Source organism: Pinus tabuliformis, chromosome 6 (assembly GCF_031772625.1).
Source record: "Pinus tabuliformis cultivar Carrire ecotype Pingquan chromosome 6, CPIR1, whole genome shotgun sequence".
Taxonomy (NCBI): Eukaryota; Viridiplantae; Streptophyta; class Pinopsida; order Pinales; family Pinaceae; genus Pinus; species Pinus tabuliformis.
The window spans coordinates 14,239,981-14,258,424 of record NC_142292.1 but is presented as its reverse complement, the minus strand read 5'-3'; the positions used below and the strand labels follow the sequence as shown (position 1 = coordinate 14,258,424).

General features: G+C 38.3%; 1 protein-coding gene across 2 annotated transcripts in view; it reads right to left on the bottom strand.

Moving 5' to 3' along the window:
• Positions 1-1,480: 1,480 nt before the first annotated feature.
• LOC149256981 (silicon efflux transporter LSI2-like) overlaps positions 1,481-18,444 on the bottom strand; it is a 104,562-nt gene continuing 87,598 nt past the window's right edge. Inside the window, exons 1-3 of one of the 2 annotated variants that reach the window (XR_016245893.1) lie at positions 2,763-3,001; positions 2,389-2,517; positions 2,140-2,266 (exon numbers count right to left, since the gene is read on the bottom strand). Coding sequence is in view for 1 of the 2 variants with exons in the window: in XM_089368811.1 (XP_089224937.1) it covers positions 2,004-2,266 (263 nt within the window). In the remaining variant the exon portion in view is untranslated. Of the gene's footprint in view, positions 2,267-2,388; positions 2,518-2,762; positions 3,002-18,444 lie in introns of those variants that run through there. The other variant, XM_089368811.1, reaches the window with a different exon arrangement.

Genomic DNA, 18,444 nt, shown 5'->3' with positions numbered 1-18,444 from the left:
TTGACACTTTGCTATAACATATTGCCCAAAGATTGCAATCCATATCCATATGAAGCAGAAAAACCCTAGTGGAGGAGAGAAGAGGTAACATCAGAGAAGGGTAACAAAAATAAAAGGATAAAAGAAACGGTATCACCAATAACAATGAATTAGGGTAGACCTCGGGGAGAAAAACAGATGACTTGCAAAACAGGCACAGATGAGAAGAGCTCATTTACCAAATGCAGGTGACAAAACACAATAAAGTAAGAACTGAATTGCATCCTAGTGATAAACAAACGCAAAAGCAATATAGTGATATGGATAGAGAAGACAGATTTGTCTTCTACAACACTCGCAAACAGATTTTCTAAAATAGAGATTTCTTCTCCAAATTTACATAATTGAAGCTTGTGTCGGAGTTCTGGAAATTTCTTTGTGATAATCGGATAAAACTTCTCCCTAAATATTCAAAGAGAATATTATACAAATTATTTAGATTATTCTAGACAGTTTCAGTCCAGCAAAGATTCTATTTTTGAAAATGGAAAGTCGTGATGTTAGAACAAGTTAACTGTTGTAACAGCCACAAGGCATGGAATAAAAAATATGTGCATGATTTAAAAGGTGGCCATTTATAGCAACTGAATATTTACCTGCAAACATTGTTGTGTTTCGCGGTGAATCAAAACAAAGTATCGGTGGAGTCTCGGCATGGCATCAAATAATCAAGCGGAGTAGTTTGCTCTGACAGAGGGAGTCAACATAATTAAAAACATCTGGTTTACAGATTAAATATCATTCGGCATTTCAATCTAAACAGCAGCCCACGAGATCTTCAGTTGCAACATATACCCAAAAAAGAAATGCCTTATAGAGTACTACGCATTCCATGTCCTCTACAAATTCAACTCTGAAACAGAGTCAATGACAAACTTAGCCACCAAGTGGGCCACAGGTACCTTGAGTATAAACGGAACCCTGTGGACGTGCCCAATGGCACGAAGTGGTTTGAGGTTGGGTGGCAACATGGCATGCATTGGAAGAAGGAAAATAGGTTTATGGGTGCATCATCTCTGATTCAAAGGCAAGAAGGTGAAATTGACAAGTTAAGGAAGCAATTGGAAAAACTCTAGGTAGCAGTATGACCTCCTTTGGCAGCAATGAGCTCAACATCTTGAGCAACCCAGATTTGCTACTCCTCCACAGCCCCTTTGAATATCCTCCACAACCCCTTTGAATTGAATATTCCTGTTCCTGATGATACTCAGGAAAAAGAAGATGGCTTTTTTGTTTGTTTGAAGAACTCCATGAAAGAAGATGCCTTTTTTTTTTTTTTTTGAAGAACTCCATGTAATTTTGGATTTTTGTTTTGGATTAGAAAATTAGCTAAAAGCAGGCCATGGATAAGAAATATATGAAAAAGTTGGCTTTGCAAATTCTGAACTGTAAACCAACTCTGGATAGTTACAATATTTTCTACTAATAAAATTTCCCAATCATTATTTAAACAAAAAAGGACATTGCATTAAAAGAAAATTACAAATATTGCTGTGTTTTCCCACCTCCTTGGAGGATAAAACTTGATACAGCGTAAAAAAGGTCCTCTATCTTTTGTCACTCAACCAAATAGTTGAATATCTCTATATTCAAATATTTGTTTTATCAAATGCCACGATGGATGAGAGTACCTTAAGATATTTGAAGATTACTTTGGTAGGGGCATGATGGATCACACTACCCCATGCTATTTTAAAAGTATTGAATTCCTATCATCCTATGCTACCATCTGTGCTCAGGATCACAGGAAAACAATGTAAAGAAAAACAAATATATATTACATCCATTTCACTTAGAAACAAACTTGCAACCATTTACATCTAATTGCATGTCAAATCTGTAAAATTATGAAAAACAAAACCCCATAACTAGAGGAACATTGAAACTTCAGAGTTCAGCATGTTCTAACAATACACATATGGCTAAAAACAAATACAGGAGTACTAAGCCAATTTCTTTAGCTTTCAACCCCTTATAAGGGGTAAACCAGCAGCCACAACAATCAATGTTGCCGGAAATCCAAATCGCAAATGACGCCAAAATGACATATTATAGTCAAAGAACTGCACCCTTCTGGCCTGCTCACAGACAATTAAGTTTGCAGCTGAACCTATTAATGTTAAATTGCCTGCCACGGTGCTAACCCATGCCAAAATGAGCCATATTTGAGTCACACTTGTTCTGGATGCTACTGCAGATGCTGCCAGTCGAGTGCCCAGCAAAAGCACTGATACAAACAAAGTAGCCCATCAAAACATTCCCAGAAAATTTATAACAGTGAGGCATCAAAAAAAAAAAAATTAATTACTGCCGGAAGTAATAGTCAGATACAATAGAAATAGTTCTTACCTACAGATTAATTTATATCAGGCACCTAAAAATGAGGAGACGATAGGAATAACATGTCATACATAGTTTCCAAGTTGAATAATATCGATCTTGATACTTCCTGAAATCTTCTAAGGCAGCAAACTTAACCTAAATTTAGCAGTCAATTATACAGTCAATCAATTTTCACAGTGGAACAGTATATGAAATAATGCAGATCATTGAGGACTGAGTTGTGTCAGCTATTCTGCCGAAAATAAGGGTCTAGGCAAATAATTCATTATGGACCCAATATGGAATACTGAAAAGAAGAAAACGCAATGTTGAGCTATATGGAATATAGAAAACGCAATGTTGAGCTATATTTTCACACATTCCAGTAGAACAGATATTACCATTCTCAAGTTTATTGCCAATAGTCCTTTGTCAAGTTATGAATTGAGAGATGCAGTCTTCGACGGTTCTCAGGGTACAGGAGCTGACGGGCGGGCGCTTAGAGTAAGATCTGAGTTCTGGTGGCAATGCTAGCAGGAAGTAGCTCGACAAAACAAGTAGCTATAAAGTGTAAATTCCTCTTGCTAAGGCTTCACCTGGACTATCCCTCTGGAGACAAAGCAAGGCAGCAGACTATATGACTTGTCGAAAGCGGATTCGGGGTCGAAATGGTTGTTGCTGCCCATAGGAGACCCTCCTTAAAGTCGAGTTCTTCATTGACCGCCATGGCAACCTATCCTGATTGAATCCTAACCCTCCACCACACTAACGCGAATTTGATTCAATTTTTCAACCGCTGAAAGAAGCTATGCCGGTAGCTGAACGACTCAAGAAGCAGGGTGTTATTCTTGATTTCTTATCGCGGATGCCTTTCCCCATTTTCCCAACCGGTCAGTCACATTCAAGCAGGAGTTAATGCAGAAATTGAAAAACCTTTTGTGACATTGGTCAATGATCGAGACACCAATTATTATTAGACTGATAGACCTTTCTTTCAAATCAGTTCACTTCTACTTTTAGTTTACACTTCTTGTTTCAGTTAGAAAAACTGTAAAGAGAAGAAATGAATTGAATTAACCAGCAACTCATAGGTGAGCACGCTGCTCTTCTTTGGAGGCTGCACAAACTGGAAGATACACTCTCTATTCAATTAACCAAAGATGATTTAATAAATACATCACAAAAGAATAGGGAGGTGAGTTGAGAATAAGGAGGTGAGAATAAACTCCTACAACCTAGGAACTAATCCTAACTTAAGGAGTTACTTTACAACCATGTAACCATTTCTCCATTAACACAATATAATATTAATTATTTTCAACTCTCCCCTTAATGGAGAAAAGATTATTTTGAAGTCCTAACATCCCCCTAAACAATTCAAACTTCACTTTCCCAAGAGGCTTAGTAAAAATATCAGCCACATTGTCACATGTTTTACAGTGTTCAATAAAAATTTCTTTTGATTGGACCTTTTCTCTAACAAAGTGAAACTGAGTATCTATGTGTTTCATGTTCTTATAAAACACTGGGTTGTTTGCCAGCTTAATGGAACTCTGGTTGTCACATTTGATGACGATCGCTTCTTTATGCTCTTCTCCTGCATCATGGAGAAGCCTCCTCAACCAGATAGCTTCACATGTCGTTGCACATAATGCTTGGTACTCGGCTTCAGCTAAAGATAAAGACACAGTGCTCTGCTTTCTACTGCTCCATGCTATGACCCCAGATCCAACACTGAATGCATAACCCGTGATAGATCGTCGATCATCCAGGTTAGCTACCCAATCAGAGTCTGAAAAACCTGCTAAAGTAACATCATATGTATCAGTGTATAAAATACCATAATCACTAGTACCATGAAGATACCTTAGTACATTTTTTGTTGCCACCCAATGAATTTCAAGAGGTTTAGACATAAACTGGCTCAACACACTAACAGAGTATGCTAACTCTGGTCTACTTGTAGTCAGATATATCAGACTACCAACTAGCTGCGTGTACATCGTCACCGCACAATTTTAGATTCTGCTGCAAAGGATTTGATGTTGTCTTACACTGTTCCATTTTGAACTTTTTGAGTAGTCCTCTGACATACTTTCCTTGAGTAAGGAAAGTCTGCCCAGAGTCTCTCCACACTTCCAGACCTAGACAGTAATGTAAACTTCTGAGGTCTTTCATTTCAAAAACCTGTGACATATGCAATTTGATTTCTTTGATTAATGCATCTGCATTACCTGTTATAATCATGTCATCCACATACAAGGAAATCAAAATTATCTGCCCCTGTTCATCATACATGGTATATAGATTTGGATCATTCTTACTCATATGAAAACCATGCTGTAAGAAAAATGAATCAATCTTCTCGTACCAAGACCTGGGTGCCTGTTTTAAACCATAAAGGGTCTTTTTCAATCTACAAACTGAATGCTCTTGCCCTTGTTTAACAAACCCTTCAGGCTACATTAAATAAACCTCTTCCTTTAGATCACCATTTAGAAATGCAGATTTAACATCTAATTGGTGTAGCTTCCATTGATGTTTTGTAGCTACAACAATTAACATTCTAATAGTATTCAGTTTGGCTATAGGAGCAAAGCTTTCTTCATAGTCAATTCCCTCTTTTTGTGAATAACCCTTTGCTACGAGTCTAACTTTAAACTTTTCTATACTCCCAACTACATTAAATTTAGGTTTGTAAAGCCACTTGCAACCTATGGGTATTTTTCCTTCACGCAACTCAACTAGTTCCCAAGTATTATTTCTAATAATAGATTCAAATTCTTCATTCATTGCGGCCCTCCACTCATGAGATTGACTAGCTTCTTTATAATTTGTGGGCTCTATAACATTTAAAATGTTTGACATTAAAGCATAGTCTTTCAATCTAGCTGGTAGTTGAGTCTGCCTACTTGATCTTCTCGGTAAGGGACTCACCTCAAATCTGTCTGCTTCAGACCTTAGCGGGCTTGACTTACTGATTACATCACCTGCCTCTTCCTCTTTCTATTGTTGTTGTTGTTGCTACTGCTGATTGTCCTCACTGCTTTCTTCCATCAACAATGGAATGTGCCACTCTTCAAGGTTGTTCTCCTTATTTCCTTCCTCAACCTGCTCATGAAATAACACATCTCGACTTGCAAAAACTTTATGAGTCAAATGATTAAACAACTTATGAGCTTTAAACTCAGTGCAGTATCCTACAAAGATGCATTTCATGGCCTTAGGGTCTAACTTCTTCTTATCATCCTTGGGAATATGGGAAAAGGATTTTGATCCAAAAACCCTTAAATGATTCACCGCATGCTTATATCCATACAATGCTTCAAAAGGAGTTTTAAAGTTGAGACGTTTAGTTGGACTCCTATTTTTCAAGTATATTGTAGTGTTGATGGCTTTAGCCCAAAAACCATTGAATAGACCCTTACCTTGAAGCATACTTCGTGCGCACTCCACAAGGGTTCTGTTCTTTTGTTCTACAACTCCATTCTGCTACGGAGTGTGAGGTACTGTGAACTGTTGAATAATCCCATGATTCCTGCAAAATTTCATTAACTCTCCCAACTTGTGTTCTCCCCCTTGATTAGAGCGGAGAATCTTAATGAATTTCCATGTCTACTTCTCCACCATATTCTTAAATTATTTAAAGCATTGAAATGTCTGGCTCTTTTTTCTGATAAAGTATACCTAGGAGAATCTAGTGCAATTATGAGTAAAGAGTAAAAAATAATATGCACCACCTAGTGACCTAGTCTGCATAGGTCCGCATATATTTGTATGCACAAGCTCCAAAATATCTCTTTTCTTCATATCAGCATTCAAAGGAAACTCTTACCTATGCATTTTCCCTAATGCACATCCATCACAATCTAAATGAACATTCTGAAAAGTAGGAAGTCCATCAACCATACCTTTCCTTTTCAGTAGCATGAGATCTTGTAGGTTAAGATGACCGAATCTCTGATGCCAAAGATTCTCAACTATCAATCCTGTTGAAGCCAGAGCTTGGTGTGGCATGCTCTTGACGTTCAACCTATACAGGCCTCCCACACACACTCTTGCTGCAACTGGTTCCTTCTTGCTGTCCTTTATGACACAGTATGTTCTGAAGAATTCGACTTGTAGGTCCTAATATGCCATCATTGAAACAGAGATCAAGTTCTTCTTGATCCCAGGTACATACATCACATTTTTAATATATATGATATTACCATCAGGCAACATCACCAGAATATCACCGTACCCCTTAATATGATAACCTTTGTCATCACCTAGATAAATGTTAGCTCTTGTTATAGACATATTTGGGCACTGCAACCCCAATCACATATGTCCATAAACCAAGGGCTTCTAAACCCCTAAAAGTGTTGTTTCATACCCTAAAGGAACAAGGTCAGTTGATTACATCATTTCCCAGAAGTTCTCCCTGAAAAACTACTCAGAACTGGTCAAAACTGGACCATACAGACTGCTCCATGCTGAGGGTGCGATGCATCTCACCTATTACACACAGGGGGTGCGATGCATACTGAAAAGCCCTTCTGTAGGGTGTGATGAGTGAGAGCAGACAAATGGTAGAAGCTGTTTTCTAGGTGGAAACTCAAAGAATCTTCTAGAAACTGCTCATATGACACTTGCCTCTATGAATTCGCCCAGGGATGAGTAAGAGATCTGAAATCTCCAAGTGGAACCAAGAACTATTAGTGAAATGACACTAATCAAAATCCCAGAAGCTGACTCACTCTCCTGCAAACATCTATATATGGATCCCTCATCCTAGAGATCGAGAGGCTGGAATTTTGTAATTTGCAAAGAAGTGTTGTTGGTTTCTCTTTGAAGACATTGTTGAGTGATCTTGCTTTGTATGAGGTGAAGAGGGATTTCATGCTGGGAGGATGATGCTAGATCAGACAGCTTGGTTGCAATCCTCTCTTCTACTACTTCTATCAATAAAGCTATTTGAGTTTTCCTCCATATGCTTGTATATCTCTGAATCTTGTATTTGTATATGCATTTATATGGTTAATGTACATTTGATCCTACATTGTTTATGGTTATATATCTCTATGCTTTGATGGTATTTTGCTGCCTTGACTCTACAGGTGTTCTTTGAAGCGGGACAAGTGAGAAAGGAGTGGCGAAAGCTCTATCAAGGGAGAGAGGAAACGAGAAAGGAGACTACCGAAACACTGAGGTTGGTACTCTCTGCTTCTCTCTCATCTATCTCTCATAAAGGAAAACACAAGTAACTTTAGTTTGTTTGTTTCTAAGATAGCTACACGTCTTAGTGGGACTAGCAGCTCTAAATAGACACTAGTTTTCCCGATAACAAAATGGCGACTCCACTGGGGAATGAATAGTTTGTTTGTTTTGTTACTGTCGTTTGCTTTATAAACCACAGCCAGAGCCTGAAGTTAAGCCAGCTAGCCTTCGAACTGCTTTTGCTATGCAACTGCAAAGTAGATCAACGTTGCTTTAGTCAATCTCTAGGTTGGTTTATGAACTGAACATCTAGCTTGCAAATATCCTAAGTGCCCTGGTGGTAGCTCAAATAACCTCATTAGATTAGCCCCTATACTTTGTGTGTACTGACTATCATTAGCTCAGCTTAAATCTCTGAACTTAGCTGCAAACTGTGAGTGAAAACCAAGCTCAATCTCGTCCCTGGACCATCGCATTGTCTCTTATTGGCAATCTGGATGCATCGCACCTCCCGTGTGTTGCAGGTGAGATGCATCCCTGTTTCCCTGTGTTATAGGTGCAATGATTGAATGAGACCATTTCTGCCTCCAGATTTTGGTTTTTTCTTCATTGTCTTCAGCTTTATTCAGTTGTTTTTTTGTCTATGATCAGTATATCTCTGTTGAAACCATCTTCTTTTGCATTATTCAGCCTCCATCAGAAGGAATTGTAAATGTTTTTTTATGTATTTTTCATCATTTACAGTTCTCCTTTGCAAATAGTAGCTTAATCGAACTGTCGTCTTTTGATTTGAAAGTGTCACAAGTGTCGTTTTCAGTCAAGAGAAAGAGTGTCGCAAAGCATTCCTCTTTTAGATAGTCGATTACACTTTTGCCATTGTATTTGATTTGAATTAATAGTATTTCAAGTGTCAAAAGCAATTTTAAATTTGAAATCACAAGTGTCGATGTAACCTTACTTTTGTTTTTTGAAAATGAAATTGTTAGTACTGTCGCTTTGAAAGAAGATAGTTCAGACCTATACTTAGTTTTCTTTTTTTCATTCTCACATTAAGGAAACTGAAGAAACAATACATGCATGTGCATTTGCATTAAGACTACATGCTGAAGTTGATTTAGGAAAAGTGCATCTAGTGTGTGCTCTCTGCTCTATGTTGAAAGAATTTCATCTCTCTTTCCTTAGTAGCTAGGATTTTCATTGCAAAAAGAAAGTAAACCACTATTTATCATCTTAGATTGCATATTTAGGAATTGTATATTTACATCACGTGGTGAACCTTAAAGGAAAACTTCTTAAGAAAGATCAACTATAAAATAAACCTCAATGAACATAAAAACGCTTTGGAACCCAATGCACAACATTTAGAAGTTTAGGCTAGAGACGTATTTCGGCGTCGTAAAACCTGGTAACTATCGCTTTCATCGTAGGTTGGGTGATTCCTCCTCTTTGAGACGACAAGTGCTAGTACGGACTTGTGCTCCCACGTACCTTCGAGTATATATTGGAAGACCACAATAGGCTACATCCTTTATCCTTAGGAAGCCGTGTCTGCTGCCCTATCAATCGCAATGCACTGAACACAGCATTCGGGAAGATTGACTACCGTACCGTAAAAAGTATTCTGCAGTTTTGCAATTGGTTTGGTAATCCCTCTATCTAAATTTCCAGAGTAGTCACTTTCGTTCCTTTTCAAACTCCTTAAAAGAAAAGGTCCATCTTAGCACTTGTCACTTCAGGCTCATTAAAAATTGAAGGCGACTAGAGTCATATTTAGCTTTTTTTCGACTCTTAAAAATTGAAAAAGCAAGTTGTGTCCAAGCGTCATAAAATTTATTTTAATCGGAATAACGTCACTATTCCCTCGTTGGTTTTAGGTTGAGAAAATGGAGTCTACCAATCAAGGATTTCCCCTTGGGGGAAATCCTAGCCCTTTCTCTTCTTGGGGAGATGTTGGTGCTCCACATATGGCTACATTGTCCCTTCTAGGACTCACAATTGGCCTGCCAGGATTGCTTTTCTCGACCTCTATCATTCAAAACACCGCAATTCCTCAGCAATCCAATCAACAAACAGATGAAGTTGCTCCCCCACCTTTCTACTTCATTTGTTTCTCCCTCTCCTTCTTCCTCATCACTTGGTGAAGCTAGTAACGCTAAAAACCAAGTAACTGAGAAGAAGAAGAAGAATCCAACAACAAAAGGGGGCAACCGTGCATCGTCTGGAAAAAATCCACACGCTGCCCCTTCCAAACCTAAATCTCCATGTGTCATTTGCAAGGGAGACCACTATCATCGAGATTGTCCCTGCATCCCACGGATCCTGAGGGACTAGTCTCCCTGCTTGCACAATCCGGTGTCTTCAACCTTTGACGATCACGTTGAAAACACACCATCAACTAGTGAAAACGAAGCCAACGGAAAGAAAGGAAGATCTAAATTTTCTTGTATACTGTGTGAAGGCAATGATGTCCTCCATCGTTGTCCTTTCCTAGAAGAAGCTAAAAGAATCTTGGATAACCGTCCTGCGTCACCGCAACGACTTCCTCCTGGATACAAGAAACTCTTGCTGAGTCCATCGGTAATTGAAAATCTGACTGACACACCGTTGTTGTCGGTCGAAGCACCTATCATTGAAGATAAACCCTTTGAGTTCGCACCGGACCAAAGTCAACAGGTCGAGACGGCAGTCGACCCAATCTTTTCTTCAGAGGGTCCACCTTCAGATGATACTGTCACCAAAGAGAACGAGAATGACACCATTCAAATTCTTTTCGTAAACACATAATCTGATTAACATGGGGGCAATCTACCCATTCCTTTACTGCAGGAAGGAAGTTCGTCAGAGGTTTATCCAGCCGTTTATTCGGTCCCACCTCCAAGCAATCTAGTTGTTTCCTTCGATTGGAATCTACTAGGCAGACCCCGCCTACCATCTAATGTACCATTCTGAATCATAGTACAAGCTTACAGAATGATCATGGTTGGTACTATTATAGATGAAGGGGCTTCTGTGAGTATCCTTTCCTCAACTGCTTGGAAAGCGCTTGGTTCACCATCGCTTCTGCCTGAGATTCGAAATCTGACAGGCTTCAACAAAGGAACCAGTCGACCGTTAGGGATCCTTCCAAATTTGCCTATAACTTTGAGAAGGAAAACCATTCATCTAAACGTGATGGTAGTCCAAGGACCTCTAGATTATAATCTACTCCTTGGGCATGACTACATTTATAGCATGGGAGCTATCGTTTCCTCACTCTTCCGAGTGATGTGTTTTCCACATGAAGGTAGAATGGTCCACCTAGTTGACCAACTTTCATTCCCTGGTTCAAACACAGCTATTAGTCAAATTCCATCCCTAACTAGTATTTTTGCACAAGGAATGTCTCATTAATCTCCAGTCCGTCCACCTGATGATCGCGAGTGATTTGGTGATTGTGACTGAAACCCAGGAGGCATGCGCCCTAGTCTACTTCAGCAGGAAAACCTCGGATATAAGGTAGGTTTCCGCGTAGGAATATGACTAGTTTGACAATCCTATCCATCTAGGAAAATGGATCGAACTGGAAAAGGATTCCCCCGTCAAAGGTTATGTGATTGGCACTAACAACAATCACCTTTTTCCATTTCGATGGACATCGCCAAGGAAGTGTTTTGTTTGCGACGCAAATGGAACAATCTTGCTAATGCAAGAACTTCCATATGGTGACCTGGAAACTCTACTTTATACCTGGGGGCATGCAAACCTTTTTGCATGCAAGTGAAAAGCGACCATTTATTTTCTTAGTTTGTAGGCTCTTAACCCTTTAAACTCGTAGGTTGGTCGTTCCTAGCTTGCATAACGAAAGGCTCAGGAGCAAAGTTGCACATGGGGCAAGCTCCCTAAAAAATGAACCTACTAATGAGACATCCTTATTATACGACTGGCACGAGCAATTTTACGCGAAGTTCAAGCTCGTTAAAAAATAAACCTAGCCATGAGCAGTTTTACGCGAAGTTCAAGCTCGTTAAAAAATAAACCTAGCCATGAGCAGTTTTATGCGAAGTTTAAGCTCGTTAAAAATAAACCTAGCAATGAGAAAATGTTCCCCCAAAGTTTAAGCTCATTAAAAAATGAACCCACCTTCAGTAAATAATCTTTGCGATCGCATAATTATCATGTTTTGAACCTTGGTCGTGTTCTTACCATCACCTCCACTCTTTTTTAGCTGATCATACACGTCCATTTGATTGTTTACCCTTTTGAGGAACATCTGCGACGAGTGATTCTATTAGCCACCTTCTTTACACTATCGTGATTGAAAAGTTCCAAAACTTACCTGGAACCAGTTGCTATCCAAAAACATCACTCGTTCCTCAAAAAAAGAGTCTCCTTTAAGCTCTTTTCATTTGACTCATAAAATATGAAAAGATTGCCGAGAAATTGGCCTCTCCAGCTCGTTAAAGTGATCAGAAGTGCCATCCCTCCTCTAGATTTTAAGCTTTTTGGACCTGAGGGATTATTACACAAAAAGATCAAGCTCTTGTCTTGTTCGCCTCGTTAAAACTATCGAAAAAGTCGTCCCTTTCTTATTATTTTATACTTTTTCAGACTTAAGGGATTACATTACGAAAAAGGACTACTGGAGTTGCCTTTCCGTCCCTTTTTAGACTCTCTAAAATTGAAAAGGACCAAGTTATCTTTGTTTTTAAACTCGTTAAAACAATAGCGACAAACTTGTCCATGCAGACAAGAGCGAGTTTCACTGTCGCTAGGCTCATTAAAACATAGTGACAGGTTTGCCCGAAGGGAAAATTATAGAACAAGCATATGTTATCCTCCTCAAGCTTGACAAAAATAAAGAGGTACTGGTCAGAAATGACTGGGGAAAAAGGGAAGAAAACTTGAATAGCTTCATAGGTAGCAGGTCGCTCTTGAACATGACACTTTCACTTCGTCACCATGATTGAGTCGAGTTGGGTTATTCTGTTCACCGGTCATATCGCCATTGGTCCGCCGTACCATCCATTTTTTGGGGTTAACGCTACCAATCCATTCCAGTGTCGCCTGATATGTTCAAGAGAAGTCGCTTAGAGAATTCACCAACCTAGCTAATGCCTCATCCGCTGCAATACCTTCACTCTCCATCTTTTCATGACCGCCACCCTGAACCTTGTATCATCAGATCGTTTTCACCTCCACAAAATCATTTGATTCGTTTCGTGTCATAGATGTGGGATTAATTAAGGCCCTTCTATGACGAGTCACTTCTTGTCGACATCAGCTCATTATCCAAGAAGTTGATTTAGGAACAACCCTTTCAGTACTTTGAAGCTTGCATGCCTCAATGGCAAGTTTCTCACTTCCGGCGACATGTTTACATCAATGGCCTTCGACTGAAAGATTTTGCGTGGTGTTCGACATCAACTCATGTATTCACACCACGTGAATTGTACTGCAGTACCTTGAGGGTCATTATCATTATCAATGATTCCTCTCGCGCTTGTTAACAGCTTAAATCATTGGCTGGTAATCAGGTGATGTCTTTCCATGTTCGACATCAGAACATCTTCTCACATGGATCGACTTGTACTTCAGGCAAAGATTGAACGAGTTTGAAGACCTCGGATCTAATTTCATCCATCTGGGCTGCGATATATTCAGGAAAATAAAGACATCAAATGTACATCATTGTTGCACAGATAATCATCCAAGGCAAGGGATGATGGCTCTACTAGAATCATCAGTCTGCCACACAGACGATTGTCTGTCTTATGTACATGAAAATGAATTTATAAAGTTGAGCATGGGCACCTCAGCTAGATCATGAAAATATTATGAAGATAATGTATTGTATTGTATCTTATTACAGGTCACCTTCCAGTTCGAAAAACCTCGGATCCTCATTATAAAGCATTTCACCCGACATCAAAAGATTTACGACCTCATGCTTTAGGGGGCAACTGTTATAGACATATTTGGGCACTGCAACCCCAATCACATATGTCCATAAACCAAGGGCTTATAAACCCCTAAAAGTGTTGTTTCATACCCTAAAGGAACAAGGTCAGCTGATTACATCATTTCCTAGAAGTTCTCCCTGAAAAACTACTCAGAACTGGTCAAAACTAGACCATACAGACTGCTCCATGCTAAGGGTGCGATGCATCTCACCTATTACACATGGGGGGTGCGATGCATACTGAAAAGCCCTTCTATAGGGTGCAATGAGCAAGAGCAGACAAATGGCAGAAGCAGTTTGCTAGGTGGAAACTCAAAGAATCTTCTAGAAACTGCTCATATGACACTTGCCTCTCTGAATTCGCCCAGGGATGAGTAAGAGATATGAAATCTCCAAGTGGAACCAAGAACTATCAGTGAAATGACATTAATCAAAATCCTAGAAGCTGACTCATTCTCCTGCAAACATCTATATATGGATCCCTCATCCTAGAGATCCAGAGGCTGGAATTTTGTAATTTGCAAGGAAGTGTTGTTGGTTTCTCTTTGAATACATTGTTGGGTGATCTTGCTTTGTATGAGGTGAAGAGGGCTTTCATGCTGGGAGGATGATGTTGGATCAGACAGCTTGGTTGTAATCCTCTCTTCTACTACTTCTATCAATAAATCTATTTGAGTTTTCCTTTATATGCTTGTATATCTCTGAATCTTGTATTTGTATATGCATTTATATGGTTAATGTACATCTGATCCTACATTGTTTATGGTTATAGATCTCTATGCTTTGATGGTATTTTTCTGCCTTGACTCTACAGGTGTTCTTTGAAGCGAGACAAGTGAGAAAGGAGTGGCGAAAGCTCTATCAAGGGAGAGAGGAAATGAGCAAGGAGACTAGTGAAAGACTGAGGTTGGTACTCTCTGCTTCTCTCTCATCTATCTCTCATAAAGGAAAACACAAGTAACTTTAGTTTGTTTGTTTCTAAGATAGCTACCCATCTTAGTGGGACTAGCAGCTCTGAATGGACACTAGTTTTCCCGATAACAACTCTACAAGTAGTTTCTTCAAAGTTCTCGAACCAATGTCTATTACCTGTCATATGTGATGACACGCTTGAATCTACGAACCATGTTTTGGCCTCATCCTCCTCAAGAGCTGAAAGAGCATAATCATCTACAAATAATCAAAGATCATGACTGTGACCTTCATCGGAAAAGTGCCCTGTGTGCTTTCTCTGTTTATTTCTAGCCTCATCTATTTGTCTCTTAAAACAAAACTTAGCTAAATGATCAGTTTTCCCACATTAAAAACATTTAATGTCAGATTTGTTACCACTGTTACTTGGAGACATACCTCTAAATGGTCTCTTCTGAAAAACGGCACCGCCTTTCTGTCCCTGTGGTTGTTTCCCTTTGTATGGCTTCTTCTTCGCCATGAGAGCAAGATCGGCACTCTGTGGTCTCAAATTTTGCCACCGCTCTTCTTCCTGTATCAGGATTCCTGTTAGCTCTTCAAATGCAGAGGCTTTATCCCTTGCAGACAAGCCTATGATGAACATCTAGTATTCATCCATCATCCCGTTCAATGTAATTGTGACAAGATCGGAATCAGACACCTTCTCCCTAATGTCACCCAAATCTGTCCTTCAGGTCCTTGACCCGTGCAATGAATCCAGCAACAGATTCATTCTCCTCCATGAAATTTTTTATATGAAATTTTTTATATTCTTTTATATGAATTTTTTTTGTTGAAATGTTAATATATTCACATTTAAAATAGGAAAGTCTGATTATTGGCAACTTTCGTTCACGAAAAGAGGCCCAACACAATAACAACTCTTGAAAATAGCGGGACATCCATATAGTGCTCTTTATCGCCGTTGCTTGTTTTATTTGAGGCAATTTAATGTAAAGATTATGTGGATCAAGAAAACACTATAAATGATGAGTTTTGATGTCCAAAATAAACTTGCTCTTATCAAGTCAAGTATAATTATTAGTTTTTGATAAACTCTGTTGTTGTCATTTGCGTTTTCGTTTTCTTGACTTGCTCGTATCAAGTATAATTATTAGTTTTTGACAAACTTTGTTGTTTCCATTTTCATTTTTGTTTTCTTGTATGCCACAGTTTAAGTTTCCTTTTGAAAAGCCCTTTTATGGCCTTTGTTCATCGACAACTTAATCCTCATTACAAAATATCATTATTCTAGTTAAAAAAAAAAAATTTGGTAGGGGTAATTTAATGGCCTTATTATTCGTTATATTTTTGCAGACTATGTTTTAAAACTCTGTAGTTTTGTTAGGACATAGATAAAGTTTTTTTGTAGATTATTCAAGGGCTTAGTTTTCAACTTTTCCAGGTAATTATCATTTTTTGACGAACTCTATCGTTTCCATTTGCATTTTTGTTTTCTTGTATGCCACAGTTTAAGATAATCTTTGTATTTTCATTGGAGAAAATGTACACATAATTTCCTTTTGAAAATCCCTTTTATGGCCTTTGTTCATCCAATGTTTAATCTTCATTCCAAAATTTCATTATTCTGGTTAAAAAAAATAATTTTTGGTAGGGGTAATTTAATGGCCCTTTTATTCATTATATTTTGCAAAGTATGTTTTGAAAGTCTGTGGTTTTGTTAGGACACAGATAAAGTTTTTTTGCAAACTATTCAAGGGCTTGGTTTTCAACTTTTCTAGATAATTATCAATTTTTGACAAACTTTGTTGTTGCCATTTGCGTTTTCGTTTTCTTGTATGCCACAGTTTAAGATAATCTTTATATTTTCATTTCAGAAAATGTATACATAATTAATTTCCTTTTGAAAAGCCCTTTTATGGCCTTTGTTCATCCAATGCTTAATCTTCATTACAAAATTTCATTATTCTAGTTAAAAAATATAATTATTCATAGGGGTAATTTAATGGCCTTTTTACTTGTTAAATTTTGCAAGCTATGTTTTTATTCATTATTTTGGGTATTTTGTGAGTGGTGTATCAAATCAGTTTTTTAATTTGGATTATATATGAAATTAAAATAGCACCACTTATCATTCATATATAAATTAAAATGGAGTCATCTACGGAGGCGGAGGAATTGCCCGAATGGCTAAAAGTGGCCGGAATCCAGGCAAAAAAATTCAAAAAATCTTGTAGAGGTAGTGTTTGAATCATGTTTTTGATGGTGGAAATGAATTCAGCACCATAAAAAACTTCTAGGGCCCCAAAAATTATGAAATTTGACAACTTTTACTTGGATTTACAAAAATCCCTACCGGATTTTTTCAAAACATGGCCAGAATTTCCATAACTTTCAGGGCAAAAAAACAGTCTCGTTAGACTATGACAATTAAAATACACTGTAAATAGATTTTATTTAATTTTAGAAAAAATAGTATTAATTAATAATATAATTTAAATTGCAGATTTTATAATCCAATCATTTTAATTGAGTTTAAATGGTGGTTTCCAACACTCGTTATTCTCTATTTTTATTATTTTGTTAGAGGTATATCAAATTAGTGTTTTTAGTTTGAGCTCTAGAAATAATATATATATATATATAGATAAAACGAAAATATCATCTTTTACCATATTTATATAAATTAAAATGTGTCAATACATATGGCATATGGCATACATATCTACAAATGTGTTTCTCATACAATTTTTCCAATTTAAGAAACCTATCGGTCTCTCTTTGCACCTTTTGGGACAATTGCTAGTTATATAAGGGCCATAAGTGTCGTTGTCGCTTAATGGAGAGAAAAGAGAGCATTCAAAGTGTAACAACCCTGGTGAAAATTTCATGTAATGCAAGTTGAAAACAATAACCACGGATGAATGGGACACTTATTCCAAGCTGAATGTTGGGCAAGACATCCTAGGGGGTGTTCATTTGGTTGTTTATGGCTAAGGAAATTGGCAAAGGCAATGGATAAGGCATTAAAAGGTATTTTGGCACAATTATTTATGAAAATAATGGAAATTAGGAGAAAAAGGAGGTGAAAGGTCACATATTGCATGTGAGGAGGAAAATGAAGGAAAATAATGGAAAATGAAGAAAATAGAGGTCTCATTCATAAAAAGGCTTATGAGGATCAATTGGTAACCTTTTGTCAGTTTAGCTTTGGAGCTCTCTCATTATTCTCTTTCTCTCAACTCTTGGACACTTAGAGTTTTCTTGGAGCACTTTGGCATTGGAGCAAGAAAGGCAAAGAAGGCAAGAGGAAGAAAAGATCAAGCAGGGAAAGGCAGGATCAAACATCTACAACAGGCTTCATTGCAGGTATCAAATTGCATGTGTATTTTCCTTGCTAGTTTTGGCATGCATGGGATTGCATGTATTTCTTTTCTACCATGGCATGGGTTTTACTAGGTGTGACAGTGTTTTCAGCCTAGCCTTTCCATTTCTTGATAGCTTTGATGAGATGGGTTCTCTCATGCGGTTTATGTGGGATGGTCGGATTGGATTCGAAGCTGAGTGGGGTGGATCTCCAAATTGACAAAAACATGGTGATAGTGGTCCCTAAACCAGACTGAGGATGCACGAAGCCATTGGCCTAGTAACCCCTAAACTGGACTGTGGGTTGAGGTAAAGCCAGATTGTGTGCCTCGGTGGGCCTAGGAATCCTTTTTGGTGAATGGAAAGATATATGGTAAAGCCAAGAGGTGTATTTTATCTCCGTTGGGCATAGTGATTCTGGGATGGAATGCACGGTAAATCCTGGAGAGTATTTCTCGGTGTAGGGCCTAGTGATACCTGGATGAGATTGCGGATGCACGGTAAAGCCTAAGAGACTAAGAGGCACTCAAATTCCTCACTGTGTAGGCAGAGAACTTTGGTGACATCCACATTGATTGGTGGTATTGATGTGTTCTATGAGTCCCACATTCATGCTTGGAATATGGCACAGGGGTGATTGGCTGAAGAGAGACTTGGCTCATCCA